Source organism: Schistocerca serialis, chromosome 4, assembly GCF_023864345.2.
Source record: "Schistocerca serialis cubense isolate TAMUIC-IGC-003099 chromosome 4, iqSchSeri2.2, whole genome shotgun sequence".
NCBI lineage: Eukaryota > Metazoa > Arthropoda > Insecta > Orthoptera > Acrididae > Schistocerca > Schistocerca serialis.
This window is the reverse complement of record NC_064641.1, coordinates 689,328,898-689,355,769: the sequence shown is the minus strand read 5'-3', so window position 1 is coordinate 689,355,769 and position 26,872 is coordinate 689,328,898. Positions and strand designations below refer to the sequence as shown.

At 38.6% G+C, this 26,872-nt stretch overlaps 1 protein-coding gene across 5 annotated transcripts in view; it reads right to left on the bottom strand.

Annotated features, from left to right (window-relative positions):
- Positions 1-2,759: 2,759 nt before the first annotated feature.
- The window catches only part of LOC126473185 (rab11 family-interacting protein 4), a 939,113-nt gene continuing 915,000 nt past the window's right edge, over positions 2,760-26,872 (bottom strand). For 2 of the 5 annotated variants that reach the window (XM_050100073.1, XM_050100075.1), the window contains 6 exons: positions 18,377-18,517; positions 17,261-17,480; positions 16,075-16,246; positions 14,674-14,810; positions 10,892-10,930; positions 2,760-4,404 (listed from right to left, as the gene is read on the bottom strand). In XM_050100073.1, the coding sequence (XP_049956030.1) occupies positions 4,285-4,404; positions 10,892-10,930; positions 14,674-14,810; positions 16,075-16,246; positions 17,261-17,480; positions 18,377-18,517 (829 nt within the window). In that variant the 3' untranslated portion in view covers positions 2,760-4,284. The remainder of the gene's footprint in view (positions 4,405-10,891; positions 10,931-14,673; positions 14,811-16,074; positions 16,247-17,260; positions 17,481-18,376; positions 18,518-26,872) is intronic. The other 3 variants (XM_050100076.1, XM_050100077.1, XM_050100074.1) reach the window with 2 other exon arrangements.

The following is a 26,872-nucleotide window of genomic DNA, read 5'->3' as shown; positions in this document are numbered from 1 at the left end:
AGCTTACATTGCTTACAAAATTTTTAATCTCTGCAGATGGGGAGAAGTGTCTTGTGTATGACGGCAGATATTAGTTTTCTTATCCTTGCAGGCCTCTAAGCATAGTATTAACTGTAAATTGACAACCTTTTTTGGATGTTCTAACTGAATGCATAAAAAAATATAACTGAGTAACCTAGCAATAAATTCATAAGAATTGCACACTCGTACCAAGAATTTCTTTTGTCATTTCTTTCATGCATACAAATTGTGAGGCCTGTATTCATCAAAGTTTCAAGTAATTATTCCTGCGAGAGCTGAATAAAATTTGTTTCTTAATTTGAGGACTACTGGTGTTTTGAACATTATTTCAGATGGACATTTAAAATTAACACTTCCATCCAAAATCTTCAATGTCCCCAGAATTGTGTGTATTACCTAAGAGTCCCTACCCCTATAAAACAAAATTATAAGCAATACAACTTGGGAAATGTTCCAGTGTATTATTGATTCAGCAGTTTCCATGTATTTTCAAGAGAATTTTTGTCCTCCAACATTATCACTTGCCATTTATAATGCTGCAGTATACCTATAAAGTTTGTTTTCCTTATACACAACTATCCTTTACTAGTGTTGCTAATTGTGTTGTCCTGCTAATATATGTATGAAATATATATTTTCATTAAAGTTCTTGGAAGGAATATGTACCTGAATATGCCTATTTCCATCAGCAGTGTTGTATGTACATTGTAACTTGGCAGTTCTGTCCAGAATTTTAAGTGTGCACAACTTATACAAGGTGTGATCAAAAAGTAGAGGGAATTTTTTTAATTTCACGGGCTTTGCACATCTGATTTTCAAAATATCTTTTAACTTGTTGGTACACGTGTTCCTGATGTATGTCAGCATTTTTTTAATATTTATTGTTGACTGTCTAAAACATTGTGTGTTTTTGAGTGCTTGATGGGTTTTTTACTTTTGAAGAAGATGGATCAAAGAATTGCATTAAATTTTGCTTCAAAACTGGAATAAACTGCTGCACCACATTCGAAATGACTGTCTTTCAGCAAATCTACTATGAGTAAGACAAGGTTTTATGAGCAGTATAAATGTTTCAAAGAAGGCCAAGGAGATGTTGAAGATGACGAATGCCTTGGATGTCCTGATGTATCATTTACTGACAACACTGTGGAAGAAGTAAAGAAAATGGTTCTGAGAAATCACCATCAGAGAAGTTGATGGTGTCTGCACATCCTTTGGCATGTGCCAAGCATTTTTTTTCTTCTTTTCTTTTTTTAATGTTTAGGGCATGAAACATGTAGCAGTAAGGTTTGTTCCAAAATCGTTGAATTTCAACCAAAAATGATGTTTCTATGACATCGCTCAAGGATTGCTGAATGAAGCCGACAAACATCCACAACTTCCAAAGAAGGCTGTAACAGGTGACGAAACATGTATATGGGTATGACATTGAAACAAAGGCCCAGTTTTCCCAATGAAAGCTGTCTGCAGAGCCATACTTGAAAAAAATTTGACAAATTTGGGCATGTGGAGGACGATCTCACCATTTTCTTCAATTACAATGTAATATATAATGAGTTCTGGTCTTATGCTTGTACGGTCAATAATGAATACTGTGTGGAAGTTATACGTCTGTGTGAAACAGTCTGAAGGAAACGACCAGAATTGTGGCAAAACCAAGTGTGGAAACTGCATCACAGTAATGCTCCTGCTCACACCTCTATACTTGTTCATGATTTTTTGGCAAAAAACAAAACCGTTATGTTTCCTCTGCCACGATCTTCACTGGACATGGCCCACTATGACTCCTTTCTGTTCTCAAGGCTGAAGAGAACCATGAAAGGACTTTATTTTGCCATCACTGGTGAGATAAAAACAGCATTGCTGAAGGACCTGAACACCATAATGAAAAATGAGTTGCAGGAGTGCTTCCAAGATTGGGAAAAGCGCTAGCACAAGTGTATTATATCTGAGAGGGATTACTTCGAAGAGGGCAAAGTTGATGATGAATAAATGAAGATTTAAGAAAAACAAAAGTTGCTGTTACTTTTTGATCACACCACATATTATAATGAGAGAAATAAATAAAAATGAGGAAAGGTAATCACTCGCCTGTAGCCGATTAATGTGACAAACAGAAATGGTTTTTTAACTTTGAAGATATTGCTCTCTTTTCTAATTTGAGTCTACAACCCTATATATACAAACATACAAACCTTGCACATGAACACTTAGCTTATGTAATGATATTCATTAATAAAAATGATGGTTGTAAATGTGTGCTATATTGTGGAACACCATAATGTCTGCAGAGTTGGAAACTTTGTTCAACGGAAAGTATTTAGAAACGAAATGGGAGCTGCACAATCCCCACTGGATATTTTTACAGATGATGTGAGTAGTTTACTCATATAGGGGACAAACAGTCGATACTAGTAAGTGAGAGAGAGAGAGAGAGAGAGAGAGAGAGAGAGAGAGAGAGAGAGAGAGAGAGAGAGACCCACCTGTTAAGGACATTCTGACATTGGAAGCACTGGCCATCTTAATAATTTTATAGTGCAAGTAATTTTTCTTTTGATACAGTGAAATATAGCACAATAAAAATTATGTATCATATAATTTGCAAATCTTATGTTTTTTCTTGAGAGTTGTTATTGGTTTAACCATTACATGACTTCAAATACACAAGTTGTTTTGTTGCAGAACACATCTGTCATAGGTGGAAGCAAATGTATGTGTGAGAGATAAACAACTTTAATAACTTCAATGTATGTATTTCAGTCAGAATACACAAAAATAACATTTTATATACAATAGTCCCTTTGAGTTCGGCATAATTACACACAAAAGACAAGCCATTGAATGTATCATGAGCATCTGCACATATGAAATGATAGAAAAAGATGCACATTATTTGAGAGGGAAATGGAATGGGGGAGGGGGCTAAACACACAAAAATTAGTGATTTGTAAAATTCAGGCAATAAGTAATTAATCTGCAAATTCTTTCATACATAATGCCTTCATCACAGCTTAAATAAATCTCCCATTTAAAGTACCAAAATTTCAACTGAATGAAGGAGATTCACAGATTTATCTATCCACACTACATTTAAACAAATATCAGTTTATTTTGTCAACACTGCCAGTGTTATCAGCGTATATATTTTTTAAAGAGCTTAACAATGACAGATTTGACCATTGTTGAACAGCAAATGTACAACAAATCACACCAGTGCAGGAACATGCTCTTCATTCGTAATACAAATTCAATACCAGCTCGACAAAAATGAGTTAATCTCTGTAAAACTACCTTTAAGATTACATTTTTCATAGTAACTCCAAAGATATGTGGTAGGATGCAAACGGAGTCTTAAAATATTTTAGCATGTAGCAAAGTACAGTCAATTTTAACTGTTTGGACCTAATTTCCAGTGATGTTATCTGGAAAGAATTCACTTGTGTGAAACAAGTTAAGTAGCAAACATTTCTTGAATTGCAAATCTAAAATCAGTCATTTCCATTGCACTTTACATTTCTTCACAGCCTGATACAGGCACTCTCGGACGGATCCAATATACTTTTAGCTATATAACAATACTTTAACACATTTAAATCATTTACAAACATTAACAAAAACAATGTGGAAAGAAACAGCATAAATGTTAGATATTTACATTTTCAAAATATTCACTTATTTTGATTTAAGCATTAACTGTTATCCACAACTACATGGCTGTTTTGAAAATATGCCTTTGTCATAACAATTCTGCAGAAAAGATTTTCAGTAGCTGCTACCTCCTTTGTTCAAAGGAACTATCATATGCATTATATTGATAATGTTTTGTTAAGCAAGTCTGGATAATAATTTGTGTTAACAGTGCCAGACTTAGTAACAAAAATGGCAATGGTATCAGATTAATGTTTATTTTAATCTGATCATTACCTGCACATAGTAGTGAGACCCTGGGATTTAGCTTTACATAATGTGTGTTTCAATGTAAGTTCTACCCAGTACACACTAGTCTGGTATATCTGTTTGCATGCATGATATTTTGCATAATGCAGATTTCAGGATAAAACAACAGTTATTCAAACAAGAATTGCTATACATTGTAAATCAACATATTCACTTTCGATACTGGGTGTTCCAGCACTTTAATGCCTTATCACCTTGCAAACACCTACTTCTGTTTTGTCTTGAGAGCACAAACTGCACCACAACAACTTGACATTGACACATTTTCAGTTGCATTCCATTCCTCTCTATTCCCACATTCCAACTTCAGTGTGTTTTGACTTCCAGCAGCTGAGGATAATTTTCCACAATGTTCAGCAATATTCCATCAATATATGTTCGTAGCTGTGCATTGACTTCCTGCTGCTCTTTCAGTGCTGTCCTCATCTGTAAATTGAAAAATCACAATTTCTATATAAAACAGTCTTGCATCTTCGAGTCTGACAGCTTAGTATCAATTCCAAGTAAGCTAGTTACAACTTGCAGTTAGTACTAAATAAACCAAAAATCCTATAACCTAAATTCCAAGTATGTCTTTTCTTATGCTGTGGAAATAGCATAATGTCTGGTAACATAATTTAACTGGTGAATCTTAATGGTTTGATTTATGGCACACCATAGCTGTTTTTGAGTGAAAAATGAAACACCATGTTGTTTGGGACCAATTATCTTTCTGTTTGATAATTAATGATTACTGTAGGTGCAATGAAATGACCACCACACCTTCAGAATCTTAAAGTTTCTCAGTACAACACAGCTTGTCACTGAGTTTGTATTGTTGAACTAAGTCATTTCTCTTTATTACAAATAGCTGGGATGCTGACTGAACATCAATGTTGTTGAAGTACTGGGTGTATTTGGCACTAATTTGTCAAAAGTGTCCAAAATTTACTTTTTCACTTGAAATATAGATCAGTAATGTACAGCTCCCATGAATATGAACACTTTTTGTCAGGGTGGCTGGCATCTCTCATCTTCCCCTTTTTCTTTTTTATAGCCAAGAATCTTTGTATCACAGTGTGATATAGTACACTCCAGGTTTAATTCTGGACTTAAGTCATCAATGCATGGTCAAAAATACCTGTGGACACAGTTTCCCTGTTTACAGACACATTGTCATGCTATCTTAAACAAGTGGTGGCCAGAATGGAATACCACTAATAACTGATGGTCTTGCGTGCATCAAAATTACATCATCCATTCATTATCTGTAGGAGTACAGTATCTATTTATACAATAATATAACATTTTAAGAGTACTGTGGTATGTTCAATCACACCCCTGAAATCTTACACGAACCTGCTAGCTATCATATGTGTGGATACACACTAAATCTTATGAAGAGAACGGATAACAGGTTAAAGAACAACATAATCTGAAAAATGTCTTCCATCAAGAAATGCAACATTATCGAGACCCCAAATCCTATTAGGAAGCCAAAATTTTGTGAACCTACTAAAGGAGTTATTCTCAATCATGCAATTCCTCCCCCCACCTTTTTGCTGGTGATTACAACATTTCTATTTCTTTAACTTTTGTCCACAAAGTAATTTGTTAATATGATTGTAAGTATTCATGAACCTCTCAGCAATATATACCACTTGCTAATAAAATTGTGTACTATACACACACAGTTATTACTGTATGGTTTCCTAACTCTGAAGTAACTAAATTATTCCTGCAAATAAAACACAATGTTTGCATTTCTTATTCACCAAATACTGAGTTCTTTACTACTTGCTCCAGTGTGTGTACCTGCTCCAAGAGAATTTGTAAAGCATGAATGTATTACTGTGAATGAACCAGAAACAGTGCCAGCTACTGTGATATATATTGGAATGAATAAATTTTATTTTAATAGAACATAACCATCACAAAGAGTCATTAACAACCATTTATTTACACTGCTCCATTACTACTACAAGCATCTAGAAACATTCCCGGCCAGCACTTACACCTTAATTGTGTATGCAATATTTCTCTGCATCCCCAAGAAGGTTTTCGTGGTGTAACCATTTTCAAATTAATTATGGCTTTCTCCTTAATGTACTTTCATGTCAAAGAAAAATCTGAAACCACTTTATATATATATATACACACACACACACACACACACACACCTTCAGAAAGCTAATATAAACTTAACAGTTCACAAAATTTAGTTGAATGAAATAAATCACTTAATACAAGATTCAGAGACTCCATTCATGTTTAACACTCATTCATTAAACAGTTAGCCATGCATGATAAGTGATTAATCAGTTCTACAGTACATAATTAATACTGATAAATTGCCACAGCAGAAACAAAAGTGAAATTTACTTCTTGTAGTGGCAGGAATATCTCAGGTATTTTGACTGTGCATTAAGAATAATTGCTGTAAGTGTTTATTTAGATAATCATTAAGCAAGAGCACAGCTCACTGTCAGCCACATTCAAAGGATGTGTCCACATGTGAAAATTTGCCCTCGTGCTTGACATGGCTGCTGAGTTTTGTACTAAGTCTGGTGCCTTTTGCTATTAATCAGTATATGAATTACAACAAACATGGTCTATGATATAATGGTAAACATAATTAAATAAACTTTGAAAAATAAAAACAAGTGCACTGTAAAAAGTTTAGTCTTCTTTGACAACAATGAAGTATACGACTCAATTTGCTCAGATTTCCATGCTCACTAGGTTATGTAACTAAGAGGAAATAGTACAACACTGCACTCTACAGCGGAGTGTGCGCTGATATGAAACTTCCTGGCAGATTAAAACTGTGTGCCGGACCAAGACTCGAACTCGCGACCTTTGCCTTTCGCGGGCAAGTGCTTTACCATCTGAGCCAAGTATACTCCGGTGTAGAGTGAAAATTTCATTCTGGAAACATCCCCCAGACTGTGGCTAAGCCATGTCTCCGCAATACCCTTTCTTTCAGGAGTGCTAGTTCTGCAAGGTTTGCAGGAGAGCTCCTGTAAAATTTCGAAGGTAGGAGACGAGGTACTGGCGGAATTAAAGCTGTGAGGATGGGGCGTGAGTCGTGCTTGGGTAGCTCAGTTGGTAGAGCACTTGCCCGCGAAAGGCAAAGGTCCCGAGTTCGAGTCTCAGTCTGGCACGCGGTTTTAATCTGCCAGGAAGTGTCTTTTTCATGTAATTATTGAACATTGTTGTTTCCATTTACAGCTATCAATTTATTTCACAGTCTTTAAGTGGAAACAACCATGTTTAATCAGGGCAACATTTTACCCTCCTCAGGGACTGTTGCCTTATCATTGTCGAGGTGGTTTGTGCACTCTACTCTGACCGAGAGAGCTATGCTGGCGTGAGCTTATGCTCCTGGAAGGGCCACCCAAGCCAGGTAGGTCTTTTGGTAAGATAATGAGCAGTCCACAACAGAAGGTGGGGGAGGGGGAGGAGGTGGGGGCTCCTGAGCATAGGAAAGCCAGCCTCCTAGAGGAGACAACTTGATGAAAAAAGGGAAGGACACCCTACAAAATCTGGAACCATAGCTGTATAGAAAGCAAACATCTACGGGAGACAACCTCAAAAGAAAAACAGGTGTGCTGGGACACTTAAAAGTGGCAGCCCCACCACATAGCTATCTTGCTTACAGGCCAGTATCCTGGAACAGGCGACTTATTACATTACTCAGGTTCTCCAGAAAAAAAAAAGAAGCTGGATGGATAAACTGAAGACAACCTTGACATGTAACAGGAACAAAGAATTTGGAATAGACAGTGTATTCTAATTGGCTACCTGGGATGCCCAGAGTTTCAAATATAAAGAAGTAGAACTAGAAAATAAACTAAATTCACAAGATATTGATGTGTCCATCATACAGAAACCAAAACAAAAGATTCCTCAACAATAAACAGGCATGACATAGTTTACAGTGGAGTCCTTCAATGGGCCTATATTGAAATTGCTGTTCTGTGGAAGAAGGCTTTAATAAATAAATTATTTACGACTAAAGGAGATGACTCACTGAAAAGCAGAAGTGCTGGGTCGTCGATAGATATACAAACAAAAGGTACAGAGCTTGGCTTGCTTTCCGAATGCACTTCCTTTATTTCAAGCTTGTAGGAGAAAGAAAAAAAAAAAAACACATACACACACACACACACACACACACACACACACACACTATTGGGTGGGGATCGGAGCAGGGGGGGGGGGGGGGCGGGCAGCGAGCTGCCTTAGGTTTAGGCCAGGTTATGGGAGTGAAGGATGTGCTCTACGGATAGCTCCCACCTGCAAAGCTCAGAAAGCTGGTGGTGGTGGTGGGGAGGATCCAGGACCGAAATGTAGGTACTATTGGTCATTAGTGAGTTTGATTTGGACCGAGGTGTGGATGGAGTCATCCGAGAAAAGGAGAGATTGTCATTTACGAAGGTGGCACAATAAGTGGAGGAGGACCAGATGAAGAAGATGAGAGAGAAGGTGAGATTGTGGAGGAATGAGGATAAGTGACCTGACCTTGGGCCCAGATTATAAAGATGTCATCAATAAACCCGAACCAGACCAGGGGTTTGGCATTTTGGGAACCAAAGAATGTTCCCTCTGTCAATTAGAATGTACAGCCACCACCAAAATGTTGCCAAAAAAAAAAGGTGGACCACTCATGGCACAATATGCGAGATTTCAATAGCTGCTTTACAGCCTTACAATCCCTGCCACCTGGATCCTCCGCTACCGCTACCGCTACCGCTACCGCTACCGCTACCACCACCACCACCACCACCACCACCACCACCACCACCACCACCACCACCACTTTTTCTGAATTCCATACATGGAAGTTATCCTTACAGCATATCCTTCACTCCCATAACCTTCCTTGCCTAAACCTAAGGTAACTCGCTGCCTATCCACCCCCACCCATTAGAGTGTGAGCGTGTGTGCGCGCGCTGGCCGGCCCCCACACCCCGCTCCAGTACACTCACTGTAAGCCACTAAAAAGCTGCAGTTGACTGGGCACAATGTAGGGAGACAGGCGTGTGCATGTGAATGAGTAAGAGTGAGTGTGTGAGTGCTTGTGCGCATGTTTTTTGTACAAGCTTGAAAAAGAAAGCACATTCTGAAAGCTAGCTAAGCTCTGTACTTTTTGTTTGCTTACCTATCAATGACCCAGCACTTCTGCGTTTCAGTGAGACTTCTCCTTTATTCCTAAATAATTCTTAATTCTCAACTAGAAATTTCTGTACATTATTACTTTAAAAAACAAAATACACTGTTACACCTTTATCAATGAATGGGCAATTGAATGAATAGGCAATTGTGGCCAGAATAAAGACAGCAAAAGGTTATTGACTGGTAATAGGAGGATATGCCAAAGAAGAGGAAGGGGATGATGAGTCTGAAGACTTCTATGATGTGTTACAAAGAACCTTATATAAAATAAACAAAAATGATTACCTAATAATAGTTGGTGATTTAAATGCAAGGGTGGGTAACACCTATGTGACATATGTTATCAAAGGGGGAAAAAATAATATAAATGATCATGGATATAGATTGGTGTTCTCATTAAACAATGTGCTGAAGATAAACAGATACACAAATATACCTCCTGATCAGTTACAGTCTCTACAAATAAGACAACTTGGTCTTTAGTGCAAGGCACAAGGGTATTCAGATACCCAAATATATCTTCGGGGGGGGGGGGGGGGGGGGGGGGGCTGAGGGAACTCCATGAACACCAAATGTCAAAATCATTAAAATTTAAATAAACAGATTAATTTATTTTCAAGAAGTTTATTATGAACAGCCACAGTTAGGAGAGAGGAAATGGAGGATATATAAAATATCGGGAGGAGTCCATTGAGTTAGTACTGTTGCCACTCAGAGAATCACTACACACAATGTCGAGCACCGTACCTACAGTACTTTATAAACTACCCTGATCAATTAACCCCATGCATTACATGTGTTACCTATCTACCTCACAAAAAATGGCATGAAATCTGAAAATTTCTTTATGTGGATGCACGCACACACACTCCCAGAATGGCTAAAATGTTTTAAGTTACTGCAAATTTGTAAAATTCTCTTCCCACATAAACCCAGCGAAATATCTCATCTAGTATTAATAGCTGAAAACATTTATATTGCCTGTTATTTGTTGCCTTGTGGTCACCGTACTACACGTCACCAAGCTACTTTTATTGAGAATTCTGTTGTGTCATAAATTTACAATCATATAATAAGTAAATTTTTTGCTTAAACACTATTCCAACACTGTGTCATACTATTTCCATTATCCCGTAATTGTCCACAACACCAAAGTTAATGTATTGTTCAAATTAAATCTATTTGTTTCTTTAAAGTTCACGGAGGGTAGGTAATAAAATATGAACAATCTAAAAGAGTGCGTTCCGATTTCTTCACCAAGAAAGCTTAACAGCTCCACATTCTAAAGAACAACGCTGACTGAACAATCGAGACTAGAATTATAGGTGTGTCATGCTTTAATTTTTAAATTTTACTTACTGTGTGTTACTTTATCGCTACTTATTTTAAAATTACATATATTTTCAGATGCAACACAAATTTTGTGTCTTTAACATATGAGGAAAAAATTTTGTGTCTTTAACATATGAGGAAATAATTAATTCAATGAGACACCTTTTGTTAGTATGCCACCACGATCACGTCACATACATTATTTACTAATCGATTATTGAACATCTCCATGCAGTCTACCACCTGATGTGAATAATATTTGAGAACTATTAAAAACATTGTCAGAACCAAAGTGAATGCAATAAGCAGCATGCACTTTAAGAAGTTTGACAGCCAAATCACAAAGTACGAAGTATGCTTAAATAATAAAATACATTTGAAGAACCACACCATACCAATTTTTTTCCATAAGAGTGGGCCATACCTGTTCTAAAGAGAGGTTGTCCGAAGCGTCAGCATTTAGCTGTGGAAATAAAAACAACATTGAAAGCAGAATGCAGTAGAAAGCAAAACCCAATCACCTCATGTGCAAACAAACTACAAGCTATAATTCTTTTATTTATACTTTCAGAAACAAAAAATTGTGATATTTCTTGTGATAACCCTGACTTAGAATAACTTGTTAAAAAGTTGCCAAGACAACTACTTATTCACAAATACAGTACTATTAATTGTAGGAGCAGTTCTAAAAGCTGGTGTCAGAAAAAGGGGACAAACAGTGAGATATTCAGTCCTATAGCTTCCTAAATTGGAAACAGAAGAAAAATAATCATAATACTGTTATGGGAAAGGACAGTTCTTCCTATTTTCAGCAAGCTCTTAACACAAGTAAGTATTTATAATACATGAAGACATCATCTGTAACACTAACAGATTAATCACAATGTAAGTCTGAGCATAGATAGATAGATGACATCTGGACTGTCTTTCGGGGTGTTATTAGACCAAAAATTCTTTCATCCAGAGGATAAAAGAAGACAATTAATTTACCTCATTATGCGATTCTTTGGTATGAAAAATGTGATCGATAGGCAGACCCATCTCATTTAACTACAATGGTAACAAGAATCAGGTAGCCATAGCAGAAAATAAAATAAGTTTCATCATTTAAATAGTGGTTTTAGCAAGAGCATAGTGGAATCACTGTCTCAAGAAATGTCTTGTGTATAACCAAGCAAATACAATTGTGTTGAGAAACGAGGCATGTTTCATTCAAAATATCTAATGAATGTAACGCCACTGGCCTACTTTTTTATACCGCCACCAGAGTCAGCAGCATATTTAATTAAACTGTGCTACCAATCAAATTACTATTTTTTGTCCATAGTAACTTCTGGAAAAACATGTGGATCTCTTCCTTCTCTAAATTGATTTATCAGTTTGTTTTCCATTACAAAATAGTTTGGATACGTGTTTTTACACACTTGATAGCTGTATCTGCTGATTAACGTTAATGAGGGCTTTCGTGTCTCGTACACACCACGACTGACACTCACTACCGCACTCCACGAAACAAGTTATGGAAGCAGTGCAAATTAGTATAGTGAAGCAACAGTAATTATTTTTCATAGGATTTATTTTCTACCGTTTCACCAACAACAAAGCAGTGAGTCTGTGAAGGAAAGGAACTGCAGAATTAACTGTTCTAGACTCCAGAAACTTCTGATTAGGTGGAACAAGATCATAATAAACTTAGTTAATATTATGAGCCAAATTCTCTTATTAAAATCAGAGGTGAATCCAGAAGTGGGGAGGTTGCCATGTGGATGCAGCCCTACCCTCCCACTACTGAACTACATCTGTTTCTTCTTAATCTCGAACAAAATACAGGGTAGTTACAAATAAAATTTTGCTACTTCAGCCAGTGTTGGCAGAAAACTGTTTCTCATAAGGGTACCCAACTTTATGTGAATGATTTACAGAATGTGCACTGCAGGATTTCCATCATTAGCAGTGTTAGTATCATGACTTGCTGTTAAGCACTGGTACTGGTATGGCGACAGAGTTGAAACATAAGCATCAGTGTGCATAACTGCTGCAGACCTTCAATATGGGCCTGGGCAAGGTGACCAGGGCCTTACTTGTAAAGGTGTTTTAATAAAACAGCAGCAATAGTGCTGCTGCTTTTTGAGAGTATCAAAACACTGAAGGAATACGGGAGGTGCTCTTTCTGCTTTGAGAGCGAAGAACACGATTCAGAAATATGAATTAACTGGCAATCTGGGAATTGCTCCTGGCCCACTGCACCACAAATTGTTGACGATACCATTGCCTTGGCTGAGAATGCTGGATGCAATGTGCGATCTTCAGGCACTGCATCAGCTGTGTCACACTAGCTGAAAGTTTCATTTGTCCACCATTTGAAAAGTTTTTACACATACTGTAAAATGATAGCTCTAGTGTGGTTCCAGGCTGTCATGATGCAGATTGTAACAGAGCAACGTTCATAACCTGGAGCATAAACACTGTATGCAACTGACAAATGTTAGCCTCTCATATGGAAATTAAAATGTGTGTGTTTCAATGGTTTATGAGTTATTTCTCCTCCACATGTCCTTACGAATGTATCCATAAAGTTTCCTATGAGTGTGCCTTTTTCGTGGGAGCATTCTCAAGTAGTGAAAGTTTAATTATTGTAACCATCTTGTTTATAAGTTAAGAAAACATCTGTGTTTATTATAGAGAATTTGGAGGTAGCACAACCATGCAAAATTTCTATGAGTTCACCCTCTTCCAGATGAAAATCCTTAATTCAGTTCTCGTTAAAATGTAATTGTATGAATTATATATACAATTAAGATTCATAGCAGACCTTGACAGTAGTGGAAACCTCTAGATATAGATGCTGATGATCCTGTCATGAGTGAGCCCTTAAGAACACTTTTCTTTCCACACAATATATTTTGAGTTCAAACATAATATCGTACTTCAAATAAATAGGCCTCCCCATGTGGGTTACGAAAACATCTGCCATGTGAAACCCAACTTGCACTTTTGTGACACGACACCCTGCAAGCCATGGATCAAAGCATTTGAGTAAATGCAGAATTCCTGAACTTCCAAAAAGCATGTGACACTGAACTGAACCAATGTTATTAACAAAAGTACAATTATATGTGGTATCAAACAAAATCTGTTAGATAACCCATGTTTCTTGGTAGGGAGAGCACAGCATGTTGTCTTTGATGGAAATTTATCGACAGACATCTCAAGAAAATGGTTAGTGAGGATTATACAACAATCCTTTATGTATCACTCCTGTAGTGATCGCAAAGGTAAGATCAGCCTAATTATAATACAGACATGCTTTTCAGCAACACGCTTCTGCATTCCATAGGCGAATGGAGTGAGAATACTTTCTTACATGTGGTACAATGTTATACATTTCACAGAGGTCTGCAAAGTGTAGATGTAAATATAGAGAGGTAGGTGCCTTACTTCTCTTTTAATTTCTTATTTTATTTAGAACATCAGTATGTAAAGCAACTGCCAATAGTGCTCCATTAGGTTTGGCCCTGTTTGAGATCATCCATATTTACCTTCCACTAATTTAAAAATCAGCTCACCCCAGCTATTTACAGAGGGACCCATGGTTTAACACAGAATTCAACCCACAACTAACTGCATTTTTCATAAACAGAAACCAGTGTTATGGTTCAAACTCGGGAGGAGGGGAACCATGAGGTCAGCAGCACACTATTCATCTCAGACAGAATATTTTAGTTTATCATCAACCGAGTCATTAACACAGTAACACTGATCGGTTCCTTGTGATATACCTTGCTCTGAAAACCAGAAGCTTAAAACTTATAATTTCACTGTCAACTTAATACATAATTCAGTGACAGTAGGTATTTTTTCTGTCTATATAGTATCTTAAATTAGCCTTCTATTCCTGTGTTTGTAATCAACACATTCCTTTCCCACCCCCTTGACACTATCATTCTATCCCTGTTGTCGCTCTGTGGTTGAAAATACAGTCTTAACAGTTTCTGCTGTAACACAATATTGTGAAACTTCCAGCAACAAACATGCAAAAACACACATCTAATAGGAAGATACCATCATATTCTGAAACCCTAAGCTCTATACCCATTCCTTTTTCAGTAAGTACCCAAGAAACCCGTGCACTGAGAACAGGACATGTTAACTGCATTTGTGAAAACCCAAAACAAGGGTGCAGATTGGAAGGACAGATCTTCGTACCTCATCCTGCGACATGGCTTCCAGTTCTGCTGCGAGACTGTTTCCCGCACCAGCACCATTTGTGAGAAGGGTTCTACCCTCTTCGAGGCTTCGTGTCAGCATCTGAGCCTGCAGTTCTTCATTGCTTTCCTGCAGACCTGAGAATTTAAATGTAAAAACAAGTCAAACATTGTAACTAGGCACATTAAAGCAACGTACTGGCTTGGAAAGTTCATTATGATCTGACTTTACCAGTAACTAAGAGAAACTGCACGTTAGTCATGTAGAAGTAGTGGTGAGTCTCAGACAGGCAAATGAAAAGACTGCTTAAGCAGGCTCTTCATTGTGCCTGTCAGCGATTCGTTTCCTTCTCTATGTTGTAAGTAGCAATCTGTCCTTTTCAAAATATTACTGTTATTCCATCTTTGACTTTTCATTGTTAGAAACTACTTGTTAAATGTCTAAATCTTAAACAGACTTTCATCATAGCAGTCCAGTTCTATAAACTGCTGTTAAAACTGCAGTATTTAAAAAACAGTTTAACCACTTTGTATTGTCAGTTTAACCTGTTCACATAACAATTTTTTCAAAATTATGTTGAAAATAATATTTTTATTAATGAAATACATCCAATTGTGAATGACATTACATGTAGACATATAAAGACAGCTTTAAAGCTCAAAATAATGAGTTACGAAGTTTTGAAGATCACCAATAATAAAATCCCAAGTACACTCGTGCAGTGGACTTCGCCTAAAATATCCTGAAACTAGAAACATTTTTTTAGTTTCTGTGTAGCTATGAAGTCTAACCATGTATTTCAGAATGGTTTCTTATGAACATAAATCTTTGAGGAGCTGGCTGGAGCACAGTGGATGTATTTTTCTCTTATCACTGTCAAGCACTTTTTGCTCAACTGATGAACTGTCACAACTTTCAGTCCCTAGTGAAGTAACATCACATTTTTCTTCACTTTCTGAACCACTAAATTCAGTGTAAAACTCAAGATCATTATAACAAATCTTTTTTGAAAGCAACAATACAGGGTTGAAACTGAAAGCATGTGTTTTGTTGTCAAGTATCCAAAGCTGCACACAGTAAAGAAGATACCTAGTGGTAACCACCTCAACCAAAATGTGACAGCCAGGCCACAAATAATGGGCCAGATGCTGCCCATCAGCCAAAAACTAGACTATCAGTACTGAAATGGATATAAGGGAGGTTTTTTTTAAAAAAAGGTCTGTCCTTAACTTGCCCGAATTTACTCGGGATTTTAAGTTTCTGTCAAAATAATAAAAATGAGATAACTTGGGATTCTAAGTTACTGGGTTAATAATATAATATAGCTGCATTAATTTTTTGGTTTGTTACTACCTAGAGACTTGTATAACATACTCAAACAACCCATGAAACACAGCTCACTTTTATTTTGTTGTCGCAGTACAGAGAGTTCAGCTTGCAGTTCACACAACTGCTGTGCGAGTTCTTCTTCTTGCTGAGAATGGCTCAGACTCCTGGATGTATCTCCCATCTCTGACCTCTCAAGCTGTTCTTGTCTGAGCACTTCCAATTCGCGGCTTAGTTCCTCAACAACCTGAAAATTCAAGCAAACATTTTTAGATATGCTGCTTTCTAACATGGAAGTTTCCAAAGGAAGCATATAATGTCCGAAATTGCACAGGAAAAATGTCCTTCCTTTTCTTTCTTAAAAAGCCTGTCACCACTTACAACACTCAGGCAATGAAACATGAAATGCCAGGTACACAGCTGAAATTACTACAGTAAAATTATTTAAAAAATTGTGCTATGTGGTCATTTTGTGGACCCCAAACATATATTCCTGATAAAGAACATTAATGTTGTCTTCATACCTAGTCTGAAACAAGATTCTGTGGAGTTAGTGCCGAAGTCACATGTACACATACTGCTGCAACGGACGGATATTGCCATGCAGTATTTTTCTTATTTGACTTACGGAAAACATTGTTTTATTTCAGAAAATAAAATATAATTTTTAAATAGAACGCCAAAACACTTTTATAACATTTTTCCCAGACTGAGATTTAAGTTCCATCTGACTAAAGATTTTATTACTGGATTCCACCAACCAAAACCATTTTTTGTTGTCCAAGTCAAACTTTATAGGTAAATATTAGATAGACCACCCCCTCTTGAGTATAGGTTGTTCCATTTTTGCTCATACTGAACTGCTGAAATGTGAGCTGTGGCTTGGGCTAATCCTTCTGAATTTGTGCTCAGTGTCAAGTACTGAACTAATGCTATTGGTTCACAATGTATGACCAAAAAGATTTTCATTTTATGGTCAAAGCAAGTACCGACACCATATTTCAGGGATCCCAACAGGATTAAGAAAAGTTGCGTGTGGGTGTTTTTTCCTAAATCTTTACTCACTGACTGCAAATTCAGGTCAAAGAACTGAAAAGCCAGTCAATGGAAACAGTGACTAAATACATACTTACTGCAAAAAAAGCTAGGACTTTTTGGTTAACTAATAATGTCTATGAACCCTCTGCCATAAAACACACACACACACACACACACACACACACACACACACACACACACACACACACACACACACACACACCTGTGCGTTGGCGTGGCTCTCGCGTGCTGCTTCCTCACGCAGCCGGCGCTCAGCTTCCTGCAAGCGCTCTGCATCTTCCCTCAGTGCAGACATGGCACACTGTGCCTCAGCCAGCTGCTCCTCCATGTCCTGCTTCTCGTTTCGGAGGCGGTCCGTCTGGGCTCGCAGTCGCGTCACCTCCTCACGTAGGCTGGCTGCCTCCAACTCCAGTGTCTGCAGCCTACACAACGCATGAGCAAATGTATAACTTAACAAGGACAAAGAAAGATGGGTGTTTTTCTGAAACAGTGAGTGACAAAGTGAGCAACAACTACGTAAGAAGCAACTGAGAACATTAAAGAAGAGACCACTAACATTATTTTCAAAGTAGCAGTTGCATGGTAGATGCCACTGAATATCCAACCACTGACCAGATGTGTATTTTTTTCTTTTAATTAAGAACTATTCAAAATAAAACACTTCTGTAACTACAAAATGTTTAAGTGGAGAAGAAGTAGTGTACAATCTAACATTTTGTCAAGATACAAGTAATTAAAGGTGGTGCATATCAAGAGAAAAGGGAGGAGGGAACCAGCCTTAGACGATTTCAAAGACTCAATTGTGCATTTGCTTTAAATGACAACAAAAATTTGAACACACAGGTGGACACTACACCGCAGCAATGTGCGACTACTTAGAAGGTACACCAGCTTCAGTTCCCCCCGACGAAAGTCCACAAGATACTTCCAAAATATTCCTGCCTTAAACCCATACTGATAATGCATCCAATCTGAACAATGCTCTCATGCAATAAGCTGGAACTCTAGTCACTTCATCACACTTTCCTAAGCCCTTCCACCACTAATCAACCTTGTACCTGAAATAGTGTTCCTGTTGCCTCATCATTAAACTAAAAATAATCTCTCATCTATTTGTCACATTAAGGTTCTCAGAATATACAATACAAATTTCAGACTTAAATATGTCTTCCACTTACCTTCTCAGCTGGTACAATTACTGGAGTATTAAGAAAATCATTGACGAAGTTATGGCTATTGCACTACAGCTACTTGACATACCCACAATTTGGGCTGGATGAACACTGGCTCACAGTTGCCTACGGCTGCCGTGACTCACCTGATCGTGCAGTTCTCGACCTGGAGCTGCTTCTCGCGCTCGACGCGCACCATCAGCTCGCGGTGCCGCCGCTGCTCCTCCTGCAGCCGCTCCTCCGCCCTCAGCTCTGCCTCACGGACTTGCTCCTCTAGCATCAGGACCCTGCAACCAGAAGTAATCACTAAGAAATGCAACAACATACTTCATACTGAAACACACTGCACAGCTTTTGATTCCTGGACACACCTAAGAAGTAATTTATACTGGGAAAAATGAAGTGTGTGAAGCTGTGAACACTGCTTACTATCAGACTGATTCTCCAGTATTTCCATACCTGTGGGATATGTTGATCAAATTTTCATCCTAATGTGAAATTATTTTCAGTGCAGAAATAAGCAATTCCAACAGATGAGGTGTAAGGACATGGCAGCTAATGTGTGTATAATGTTACTGGAACTTTTCAGGTGGAGAACGCAACACAGCATATCCAGAGGATGTGAATGTGAAACTTACCAACACCTTTCAGACTGTGAGGAAGGTCGAATCATTGGCACAAGTGACACGGGAGTATAAAACAGACAGATCACACAGACAGTAAGCTGTATGGCAATCATTGCAAAATGTGTGTTTATGAGATGGACTCAGCCCACAGTGGGGCAAGAAGTACCGGCACAGATCCTTCCAGGGCTACACCCTGAGAAGACCACAGGGTTGGTCGACTTGCTTTGACAAATAGACAGGTGACAACAGCCGCAATCTGGCAGAGGTTACAGGCAGAGTGTCACCACAAACTGTACAAAACAGTTTACTTGAAGCTGGGAATAGATCTCAAGTTGCCATGTGCTGCTAACTGCTAACACCATGACAGACTTGCATGGTACAAATGGTGAAAGGTCACAGAACGATGCGATTCTCGAGACCAGTAACACTAAATCCCAGAATCATGGTATGGGTAGTTATTGGATGTGACAACAGCAACGATTTGATAATTCTTGAAGGGAGGATAAATGCTTATCAGTATATGCAAGAATGGTAAACCCTATTGCCATACCCTTTGTGAGCAAACTACAAAATCAAAACTGCAGTTCACATTACAAACCCCTTGAGGAATGCACAGATCCTTGGCAGGACTGCAGAGATCACTGGTGAGTTGTACAAAAAGTGTGCCTGGATGCAGCAGTAAGACATACTTTCATGCAGGGCTCCAGCCAATAGTCTTTATAAACTGACACAGCATGTTTTTTAGACACAGCAACAAATTTCTTAACATGACATTTCGGCGTTGTTTGCTTCCATGATAACAATTAACACACCAGAGTATTTGTGCCCATTGACAGTTATACCTCATACTGACTATTGTGGTAAACATTAGTTTCACAGGGAATGAAAATTAAATCATTTAAAACCAGTTATGTGATGAACATCCCAGGAAAGATCACTAATACCAGACCAATGCTTCACAGCAAAGCTGTTTCCATTCCCATCAATGTGTATCACTCCAGCACGCAATTAAAATCTGTCAGGAAATTGCTGTATACTACACTTGCAAGTCAGAGTGTCAATCTGGAAAAATCCTAGACTTAAGCAGCTTCGTTAATATTATGTCTTCTGAACTGTCTAATTAGTTTAACTACTCACATTTCATCAAATCATTTATACTGGGACTTTCATTTCATCAAAAGAGTTCACTGTTGCACTGAAGAGGACTACACAACTGTTTGCCATAGCGCAGCTAGAAGAGAATCATCCAGTACAGCCCAATCAAGCTTCAGACACCTACAATTGGTGGATTAAGTAATTAACAAGCCCAAATTGTAATGCCAGCTCAGTGCAGTTTCACAGTGGAAACAATTTATTATTCTTAGCAAATTTCCTCTATCATTAGCTAGTAAAACTTTCATTGCGATGTCATTGCACAATGTATAATTTGAATGCTTTAAAATTAACTATCAAAATGTTTAACTGTTAACTGTCAAACATGTTCAGTTTTGGAATTATGTACTGCACATTGCTTGGAATTTAACTTCTCCTTAATGTTCCAGTCTTCAAGATGAAGTACAGAGGCACTATATCAAGGTCACAAATGGGGAAATCATGGCTAGTGTGGTTGAAGTTCCTGGCAAAGGTTTCACAACACCCATAATTAATTACTTCGACAACCAGCTATGTACTGCAACTGGTGCATTAGTCAATAAATTTTAATAACAGGCTGTTTTGAAAGGCAATACCACAATTTCATATGCTTGTATGGATGTTTCTAACCTCACAACTATCCTGTTAAGGTTAAAAACATGCCACAAAAAAAAACCACTAGAAACCATTATGTATCCAAACAATCCTGGAAATGGATATAGCCTCAAATGCCCTTCAAGAGACTCAATGGATTACATGAAAGTTTACGGCAAGATGCCATATCCATTGTTGGTATTATCTAAGAAATTTAAAAGAAATAATTAGGCTTGATTGATTTTTTTAAATATTTTATTTTGATGGTAAGCACTTTCAATCTTGACGATCATCAGACCATTATATATCTCCTTAAGTGGTGTGCAGGGACACTGAGCTGAGTACAAATATATGTCATGACACACATTCGTCAAATACTTAACCCTGTGGTGCACGAATTTCACTGCAGTGAACTACTTATAATGGTCAATTTTCTGGCGTTTTCAATCAGTCATGAGGCTGTAAATGCATGCAGGACACAACACCAGTAGGGAGTGTAACTGAAGTGAACTGTGTGCACTTGCAGCCTCGGGACTGACTGAAAATGCCAAAGAAGCACCCATTAACAGCTGTCCACTGTAATGGATGCTATGCACCACAGGGTTAAAGAATTTTTGAATGTGTCTCTTCACATATGTTCATGCTCTGCTCAACATCTCTGCACACTGGCTAAGAAGGCATGCAATAATGGTCTGATGATGATCAAGACAAACTGGTTACCCTTACAATATTTTAGCAAATATTTTTGCAATCAGGACTGCTTTGTTTTTAATGTTTCTCCCCACCTCACTAAGTGCCTTCCAGAGAATAGGTTTGAATGTGGATTCGACATGGTACAAAAAATTTCTTGTGTTCCTGAACAGAGGAAGATCAACCCTTAAGAACGGAACACTACCAAGGTCCAATGTTGCCTACTGTGAACTGCTGCTTTCCTTCACCAGCCAACCTCAATCATTCATATTTCCCATAAGTAAAGTACCACAAGAAGTCCTGCAAGTGAGCCAGGGAGAATGTGAGGGGAATTGTGTCTGCAGAGAAGGAAAAGTCTCTTTTCCCCCAAGACCATCGATTCTCACCATAGTAACAGCACTGAGCATGTCTCAGTGTAGTGAGGGCTACATATACAGGTGGCGTTGCCCTAGGTCAGAAACCTTACGATGCCCCTCCCCTCCTACGACACAGCCTTTCAATTTTCGTATATTTATTTTTCCTCTACAAAATTCAAATTATGAACATGTTTTAAAAATTACATTACTTAAAAGAACACATCATAGCCTCCACATTTAAATGTTGTCCTTCAAATTTGCATTTTTATGCTTGGAAAAATATTCGCCAATTCTTCCTTTCTGCGTTCAATAGTTCGTTTTCTTTTTTGTACCCGACTTACGTTTTTTTTACGCTGCTCATCGTGTCGGAAAAATTAAAAAACATCTATAAAGTGTTCCACGTTTTCAAATACCGCTCGTGATAAGACGGATAATCCAAAATACACGTTTGTCATGAAAACTGCTATTTTACCATATTCACGAAGCATATAACACGTCTCAAATATGCGAGCCCACACCAATACTTACGCGTTACTCGTCGAAAACTGCCAACTAATTTACAAAATCACGCTTAAAACAATGGGTTTCTTAACTTTTGCTTTCATTTCTTTCGAGAAATAACCAACCGTGTTTTTATGTTTTTGTTTACCATTCGCTTTTTTTCCTGGCAACGGTTCTCCTCCGGAGTCAAAATACAGGTATAGTCAAAAGAACTTTGTGCTGCTTAGTCTCTCGACAGATAAACGCATCCTGTGCTTCGAATTCCTCGATCGACTCCTCGTCGTTCACTGTCTCTACGTAACACACTTTGGTCAGTATATCCGGAGTCACTTAGCTGCTTAAGTCACGGTTCATAGACATCACCTATAGGCCTTCACACCCAGTAGTTTTTATTACCGTCGCAAATATTCGTTCTGATAACAGAATATTCCGGGTTTCTTTTCGTATTCTTTGTCGAATGTTTAAGCGCAGCAAAAACAAAGCCTCCCACGAAATTACACAATGGATATTTGATCGAATTTTCATATCTAAGCGAATGGCGGGGAATGGACGAATGGGATATCAAACTGAGCAGCGTGAGGTATAGCTTTAAAAAAAATTGCTTGAAAGTAATCAAGATAACAACAACGAACTTTGGGATTTGAGAGAAAACTGAAATATTCCACGAATAGCTGATGTTAGCTATGTAAATTAAATGTCAAAGTTTCTCTCTGCAAGAAGTAGCCAATTTTCGCGCAAAACTTTGCTTTGGTGTGATATTTGCTTTTTAAAGCGTTTATTTCGAATCAAGTACTAAATAGGGCAATTCGAGAACAACAGGCATTATAAAGCCAAGTGAGATGCCAAAAATTTTCTTTTCTTTCTGCATAAAACTTGAAAATATAAAAAATGGAGAACGTTCAAGTGTTTTATGAAATGATTCGTCTAAATGAAAGAGGTAAAATAGATTAAAGAAACATTTGATGCTTATGAATGACCCTTTAAATCACAAACCCGCGATTGAGCGAATGAAGTTGAAGTGTTTAACGTAGAATTCTTAAGAGTACTAGAGGATATTTATCTGGTGCATTGCGTAGACCAGTGATTCCATCCGGGGAGTAATATGAAATTTTCTGGGAGGTAAAAACTAAACGATTTAATTCTATTTGTCACGAAACTAAATTATTTTCAAAAGATCACTACTACTATCACAATTTTTGTAAGACTCTAATATTGGCTATATAAGTTATAAATAATTACTTTTTTTTCAATTAGTGGCAGTTTGAGATGAGGTTACAAATTCCTCACATAGTGCACCCACTACACACCTATGATGTTCCACATCATTACGAAATATCGTATTCATGATCCATGGAACTAGTATTAATCTAATCTAATCTAATCTAATCTGTGCTTTGCCCCGTACATCGCTGATGATAAAAGTGAGACATATTCCTAACAAATACTAAATATGTCAAGAAAATGTCTACTCAAAGTTGTAGATAGTACCTGTAGTTGTCCAGAAATTGCTTGATTACTCACTTCGACACAGATAAATAAATTGACAGCACAACACTACAGTAACTACATAACGGCTACTATAGTGCTGTACCCAGTATTATTACTACTTCTACTATTAGTATTAGCGGCTGTGGTCAGCATTAGGCATTAAGGGCCTGAAGTCCTCCAATTTCTTCCAGTTCAGAAGGAGTGTAGTAATCAAGTGATTTACGTACACTACCTAAAGTGCACACATTTTAACTTTGTTGATTTTAAATGGGGCTGCCGTGTGCAGGTCAACCAAGTGTCGCAATGAAGAGGAGTAATGCTGGGGAAGGGGATTTGGTAACAATGAGGACAGTTGAGGATAGTTGGCTTTCTTATCTGAGAAGGGGCTGTGAGTAGCACTTGCGATGCACCAAGAATCTCTGCGTTGTTCGTTCTAACACACACACTCTCACTCTCTCTCTCTCTCGCTCACACACACACACACACACACACACACACACACACACACACACACACAATATCATTCATGTTCCATCATTATAAAAATAAATGTGTTCCGAGAAGAGTGTTTCATTTTACAGGTTAGGTAGGTGCTAAAGTAGGTGATAATGTACGAGAGGGGGGGGGGGGGGGGGGGGGGAGATACTAGCTAATGTCTGAATGCACTCAGGGCAGATGGTTGGGAACCACTTGCGTAGACCGTGCAGTTTACTGTTGTGCAGCCTTACACATATTTTTATCATCTATGCCTCTTGTACTCCATCAAATTCTAAGCTGAACATTGAACTTCAAATTCTCAATCGGCACCTCATTGGAGCGTCATCCAAAGAAGCGCGAAATGTTTGTCTAATGTATTTTATTTCGTACTTTTACACGAATCATTTCTCAAAACGTTTGACTGTTCTTTTCCAAAAATTTATTTTATAAGTAATGGCAGGTGCCGTAACCTGACTTCCGAGAAACTTGGTTCAGCTGAAGGGAGGTAATGAAACAACCGAATATTTGTCTCGGCTTACACGTAGATTTCGTGGAAAGATTCGAAACAGATAATTTCCGAAAACGACGAAGATTGCGCGAAAGCAAGTTTGCCACAGCTATATTTCTTCGTATGAATCTCAGTCGGGGAAAGAAACGTCGTGAACATTGCCGAAGATTCCACGCGTTGGTAGTAATTTCGCAGCAAACTATGCATAACGGATCACTTTTCCGAAAACAGGCGCTTGCAGTTGATCATGGCATCACAACCATTTCACAGAAGACAATTTCCGTTTATTTATTGTATTTTTAAATTCACTCACCAGACATAAAATTAGTAGGCGAATGTGAACAACGTTTCAGTAGACATTGCAAAACATTCAGCTAGCATTCTTCTACGGCATCAGTAGACAAATGAAAACAAAAACTAAGAACATAATAATCAGGGTTCGAACATGGGGCGCAAAAGTGCGAAACGGCGACGTTAGGCTCTGTGTTACAAATTTGGTTGGCAGAAATGTAGTCACTGTACATAACTGCTGACAGTTGTGGCCACGAGCGTACGGTCTGAAGAAGACCGGGCTCTGAACGGCCATACGGCACTACCGAGGAGAAGACCATCGTGTTCGGCGTATGGCTCTGGCGCATTGTACTGCGTCTGCAGCAGCAATTGGAGCAGCACTTAGCTACCACATGGACACAACGAACTATTACAAATCGGTTACTTCAAGGACAGCTCCGCGCCAGTTGCCCGGTAGCGTGCGTTCCACCGACCCCAAACCACTGCCATTGTCTACGTCATTGGAGGACTGAGTGGAGGTCTGTTGTGTTTTCTGATGAAAGCTGGTTCTACCTTGTTGTGGCCGTGTGTTGGTTAGGAGGAGACCAACTGAGGACTTGCAACCAACCTATTAGTGCACTTCCTAGACACACTGGGCCTACATCTGGAGTTAAGGTCTGGAGTGTGATTTTGTACGACAGCAGGAGCACTCCCGTGGTTATCCCACGCACCCGACTCCAAATTTTATACGTCAAACTGGTGATTCGACATGTTGTGCTGCTATTCATGAACAGCATTACATGGGGTGTTTTCCAACACTATAACGCTCGCCCACATACCGCTGTTCTAACCTAAGTTGCTCTACAGAGTCACAAGTTGCCTCTATCTGCTCGATCACCAGATCTGTTTTCAAACGAACACACATGGGCCATCATCGGACGGTAGTTCCAGCGTCATCCACAACCAGGATTAACCGCCCCTGTATTGCCCGACCAAGTGCAACGGGCATAGAACTCCATCCCACAAACTGACATCTAGCACCTGTGCACCACAATGTATGCATATTTGCACACTTGCATTCAACATTCTGGCAGTTACACCGGTTATTAATGTACCAGCATTTCACATTTGCAATGGCTTATCTTGCGCAGACACTGAACTGCAACCTTACAATGTTAATCACTTAAATATGTTAACTAGACAAATGTATTCCCGAAATTTCATTACCCTACATTGTTTATTTTGTGGTGTTGCAATTCTTTTTCGTCAGCGTATGCAATAAATGTTCGACACCTGTGAATCCCAATTGTAATTTTACAATTAATGTAACGCCCTCGTATTCCCTAACCTGATCGTTCCAATGGCTCTGAGCACTATGGGACTTAACATCTTAGGTCATCAGTCCCCTAGAACTTAGAACTACTTAAACCTAACTAACCTAAGGACATCACACACATCCATGCCCGAGGCAGGATTCGAACCTGCGACCGTAGCAGTCCCGCGGTTCCGGACTGCAGCGCCTAGAACCGCACGGCCACCGAGGCCGGCCCCTAACCTGATAAACATCCTTTATTGTATGACTATATGATAGCGGAACAAACACTGGTAGCAGTTATTTCTGTAAAATATCTGCGAGTATGCGTACGGAACGATTTGAAGTGGAATGATCATATAAAATTAATTGTTGGTAAGGCGGGTGCCAAGTTGAGATTCATTGGGAGACTCCTTAGAAAATGTAGTCATCAACAAAGGAGGTGGCTTACAAAACACTCGTTCGACCTATACTTGAGTATTGCTCATCAGTGTGGGATCCGTACCAGATCGGGTTGACGGAGGAGATAGAGAAGGTCCAAAGAAGAGCGGCGTGTTTCGTCACAGGGTTATTTGGTAACCGTGAGAGCGTTACGGAGATGTTTCGCAAACTCAAGTGGCAGGCTCTGCAAGAGAGACGCTCTGCATCGGGGTGTAGCTTGCTGTCCAGGTTTCGAGAGAGTGCGTTTC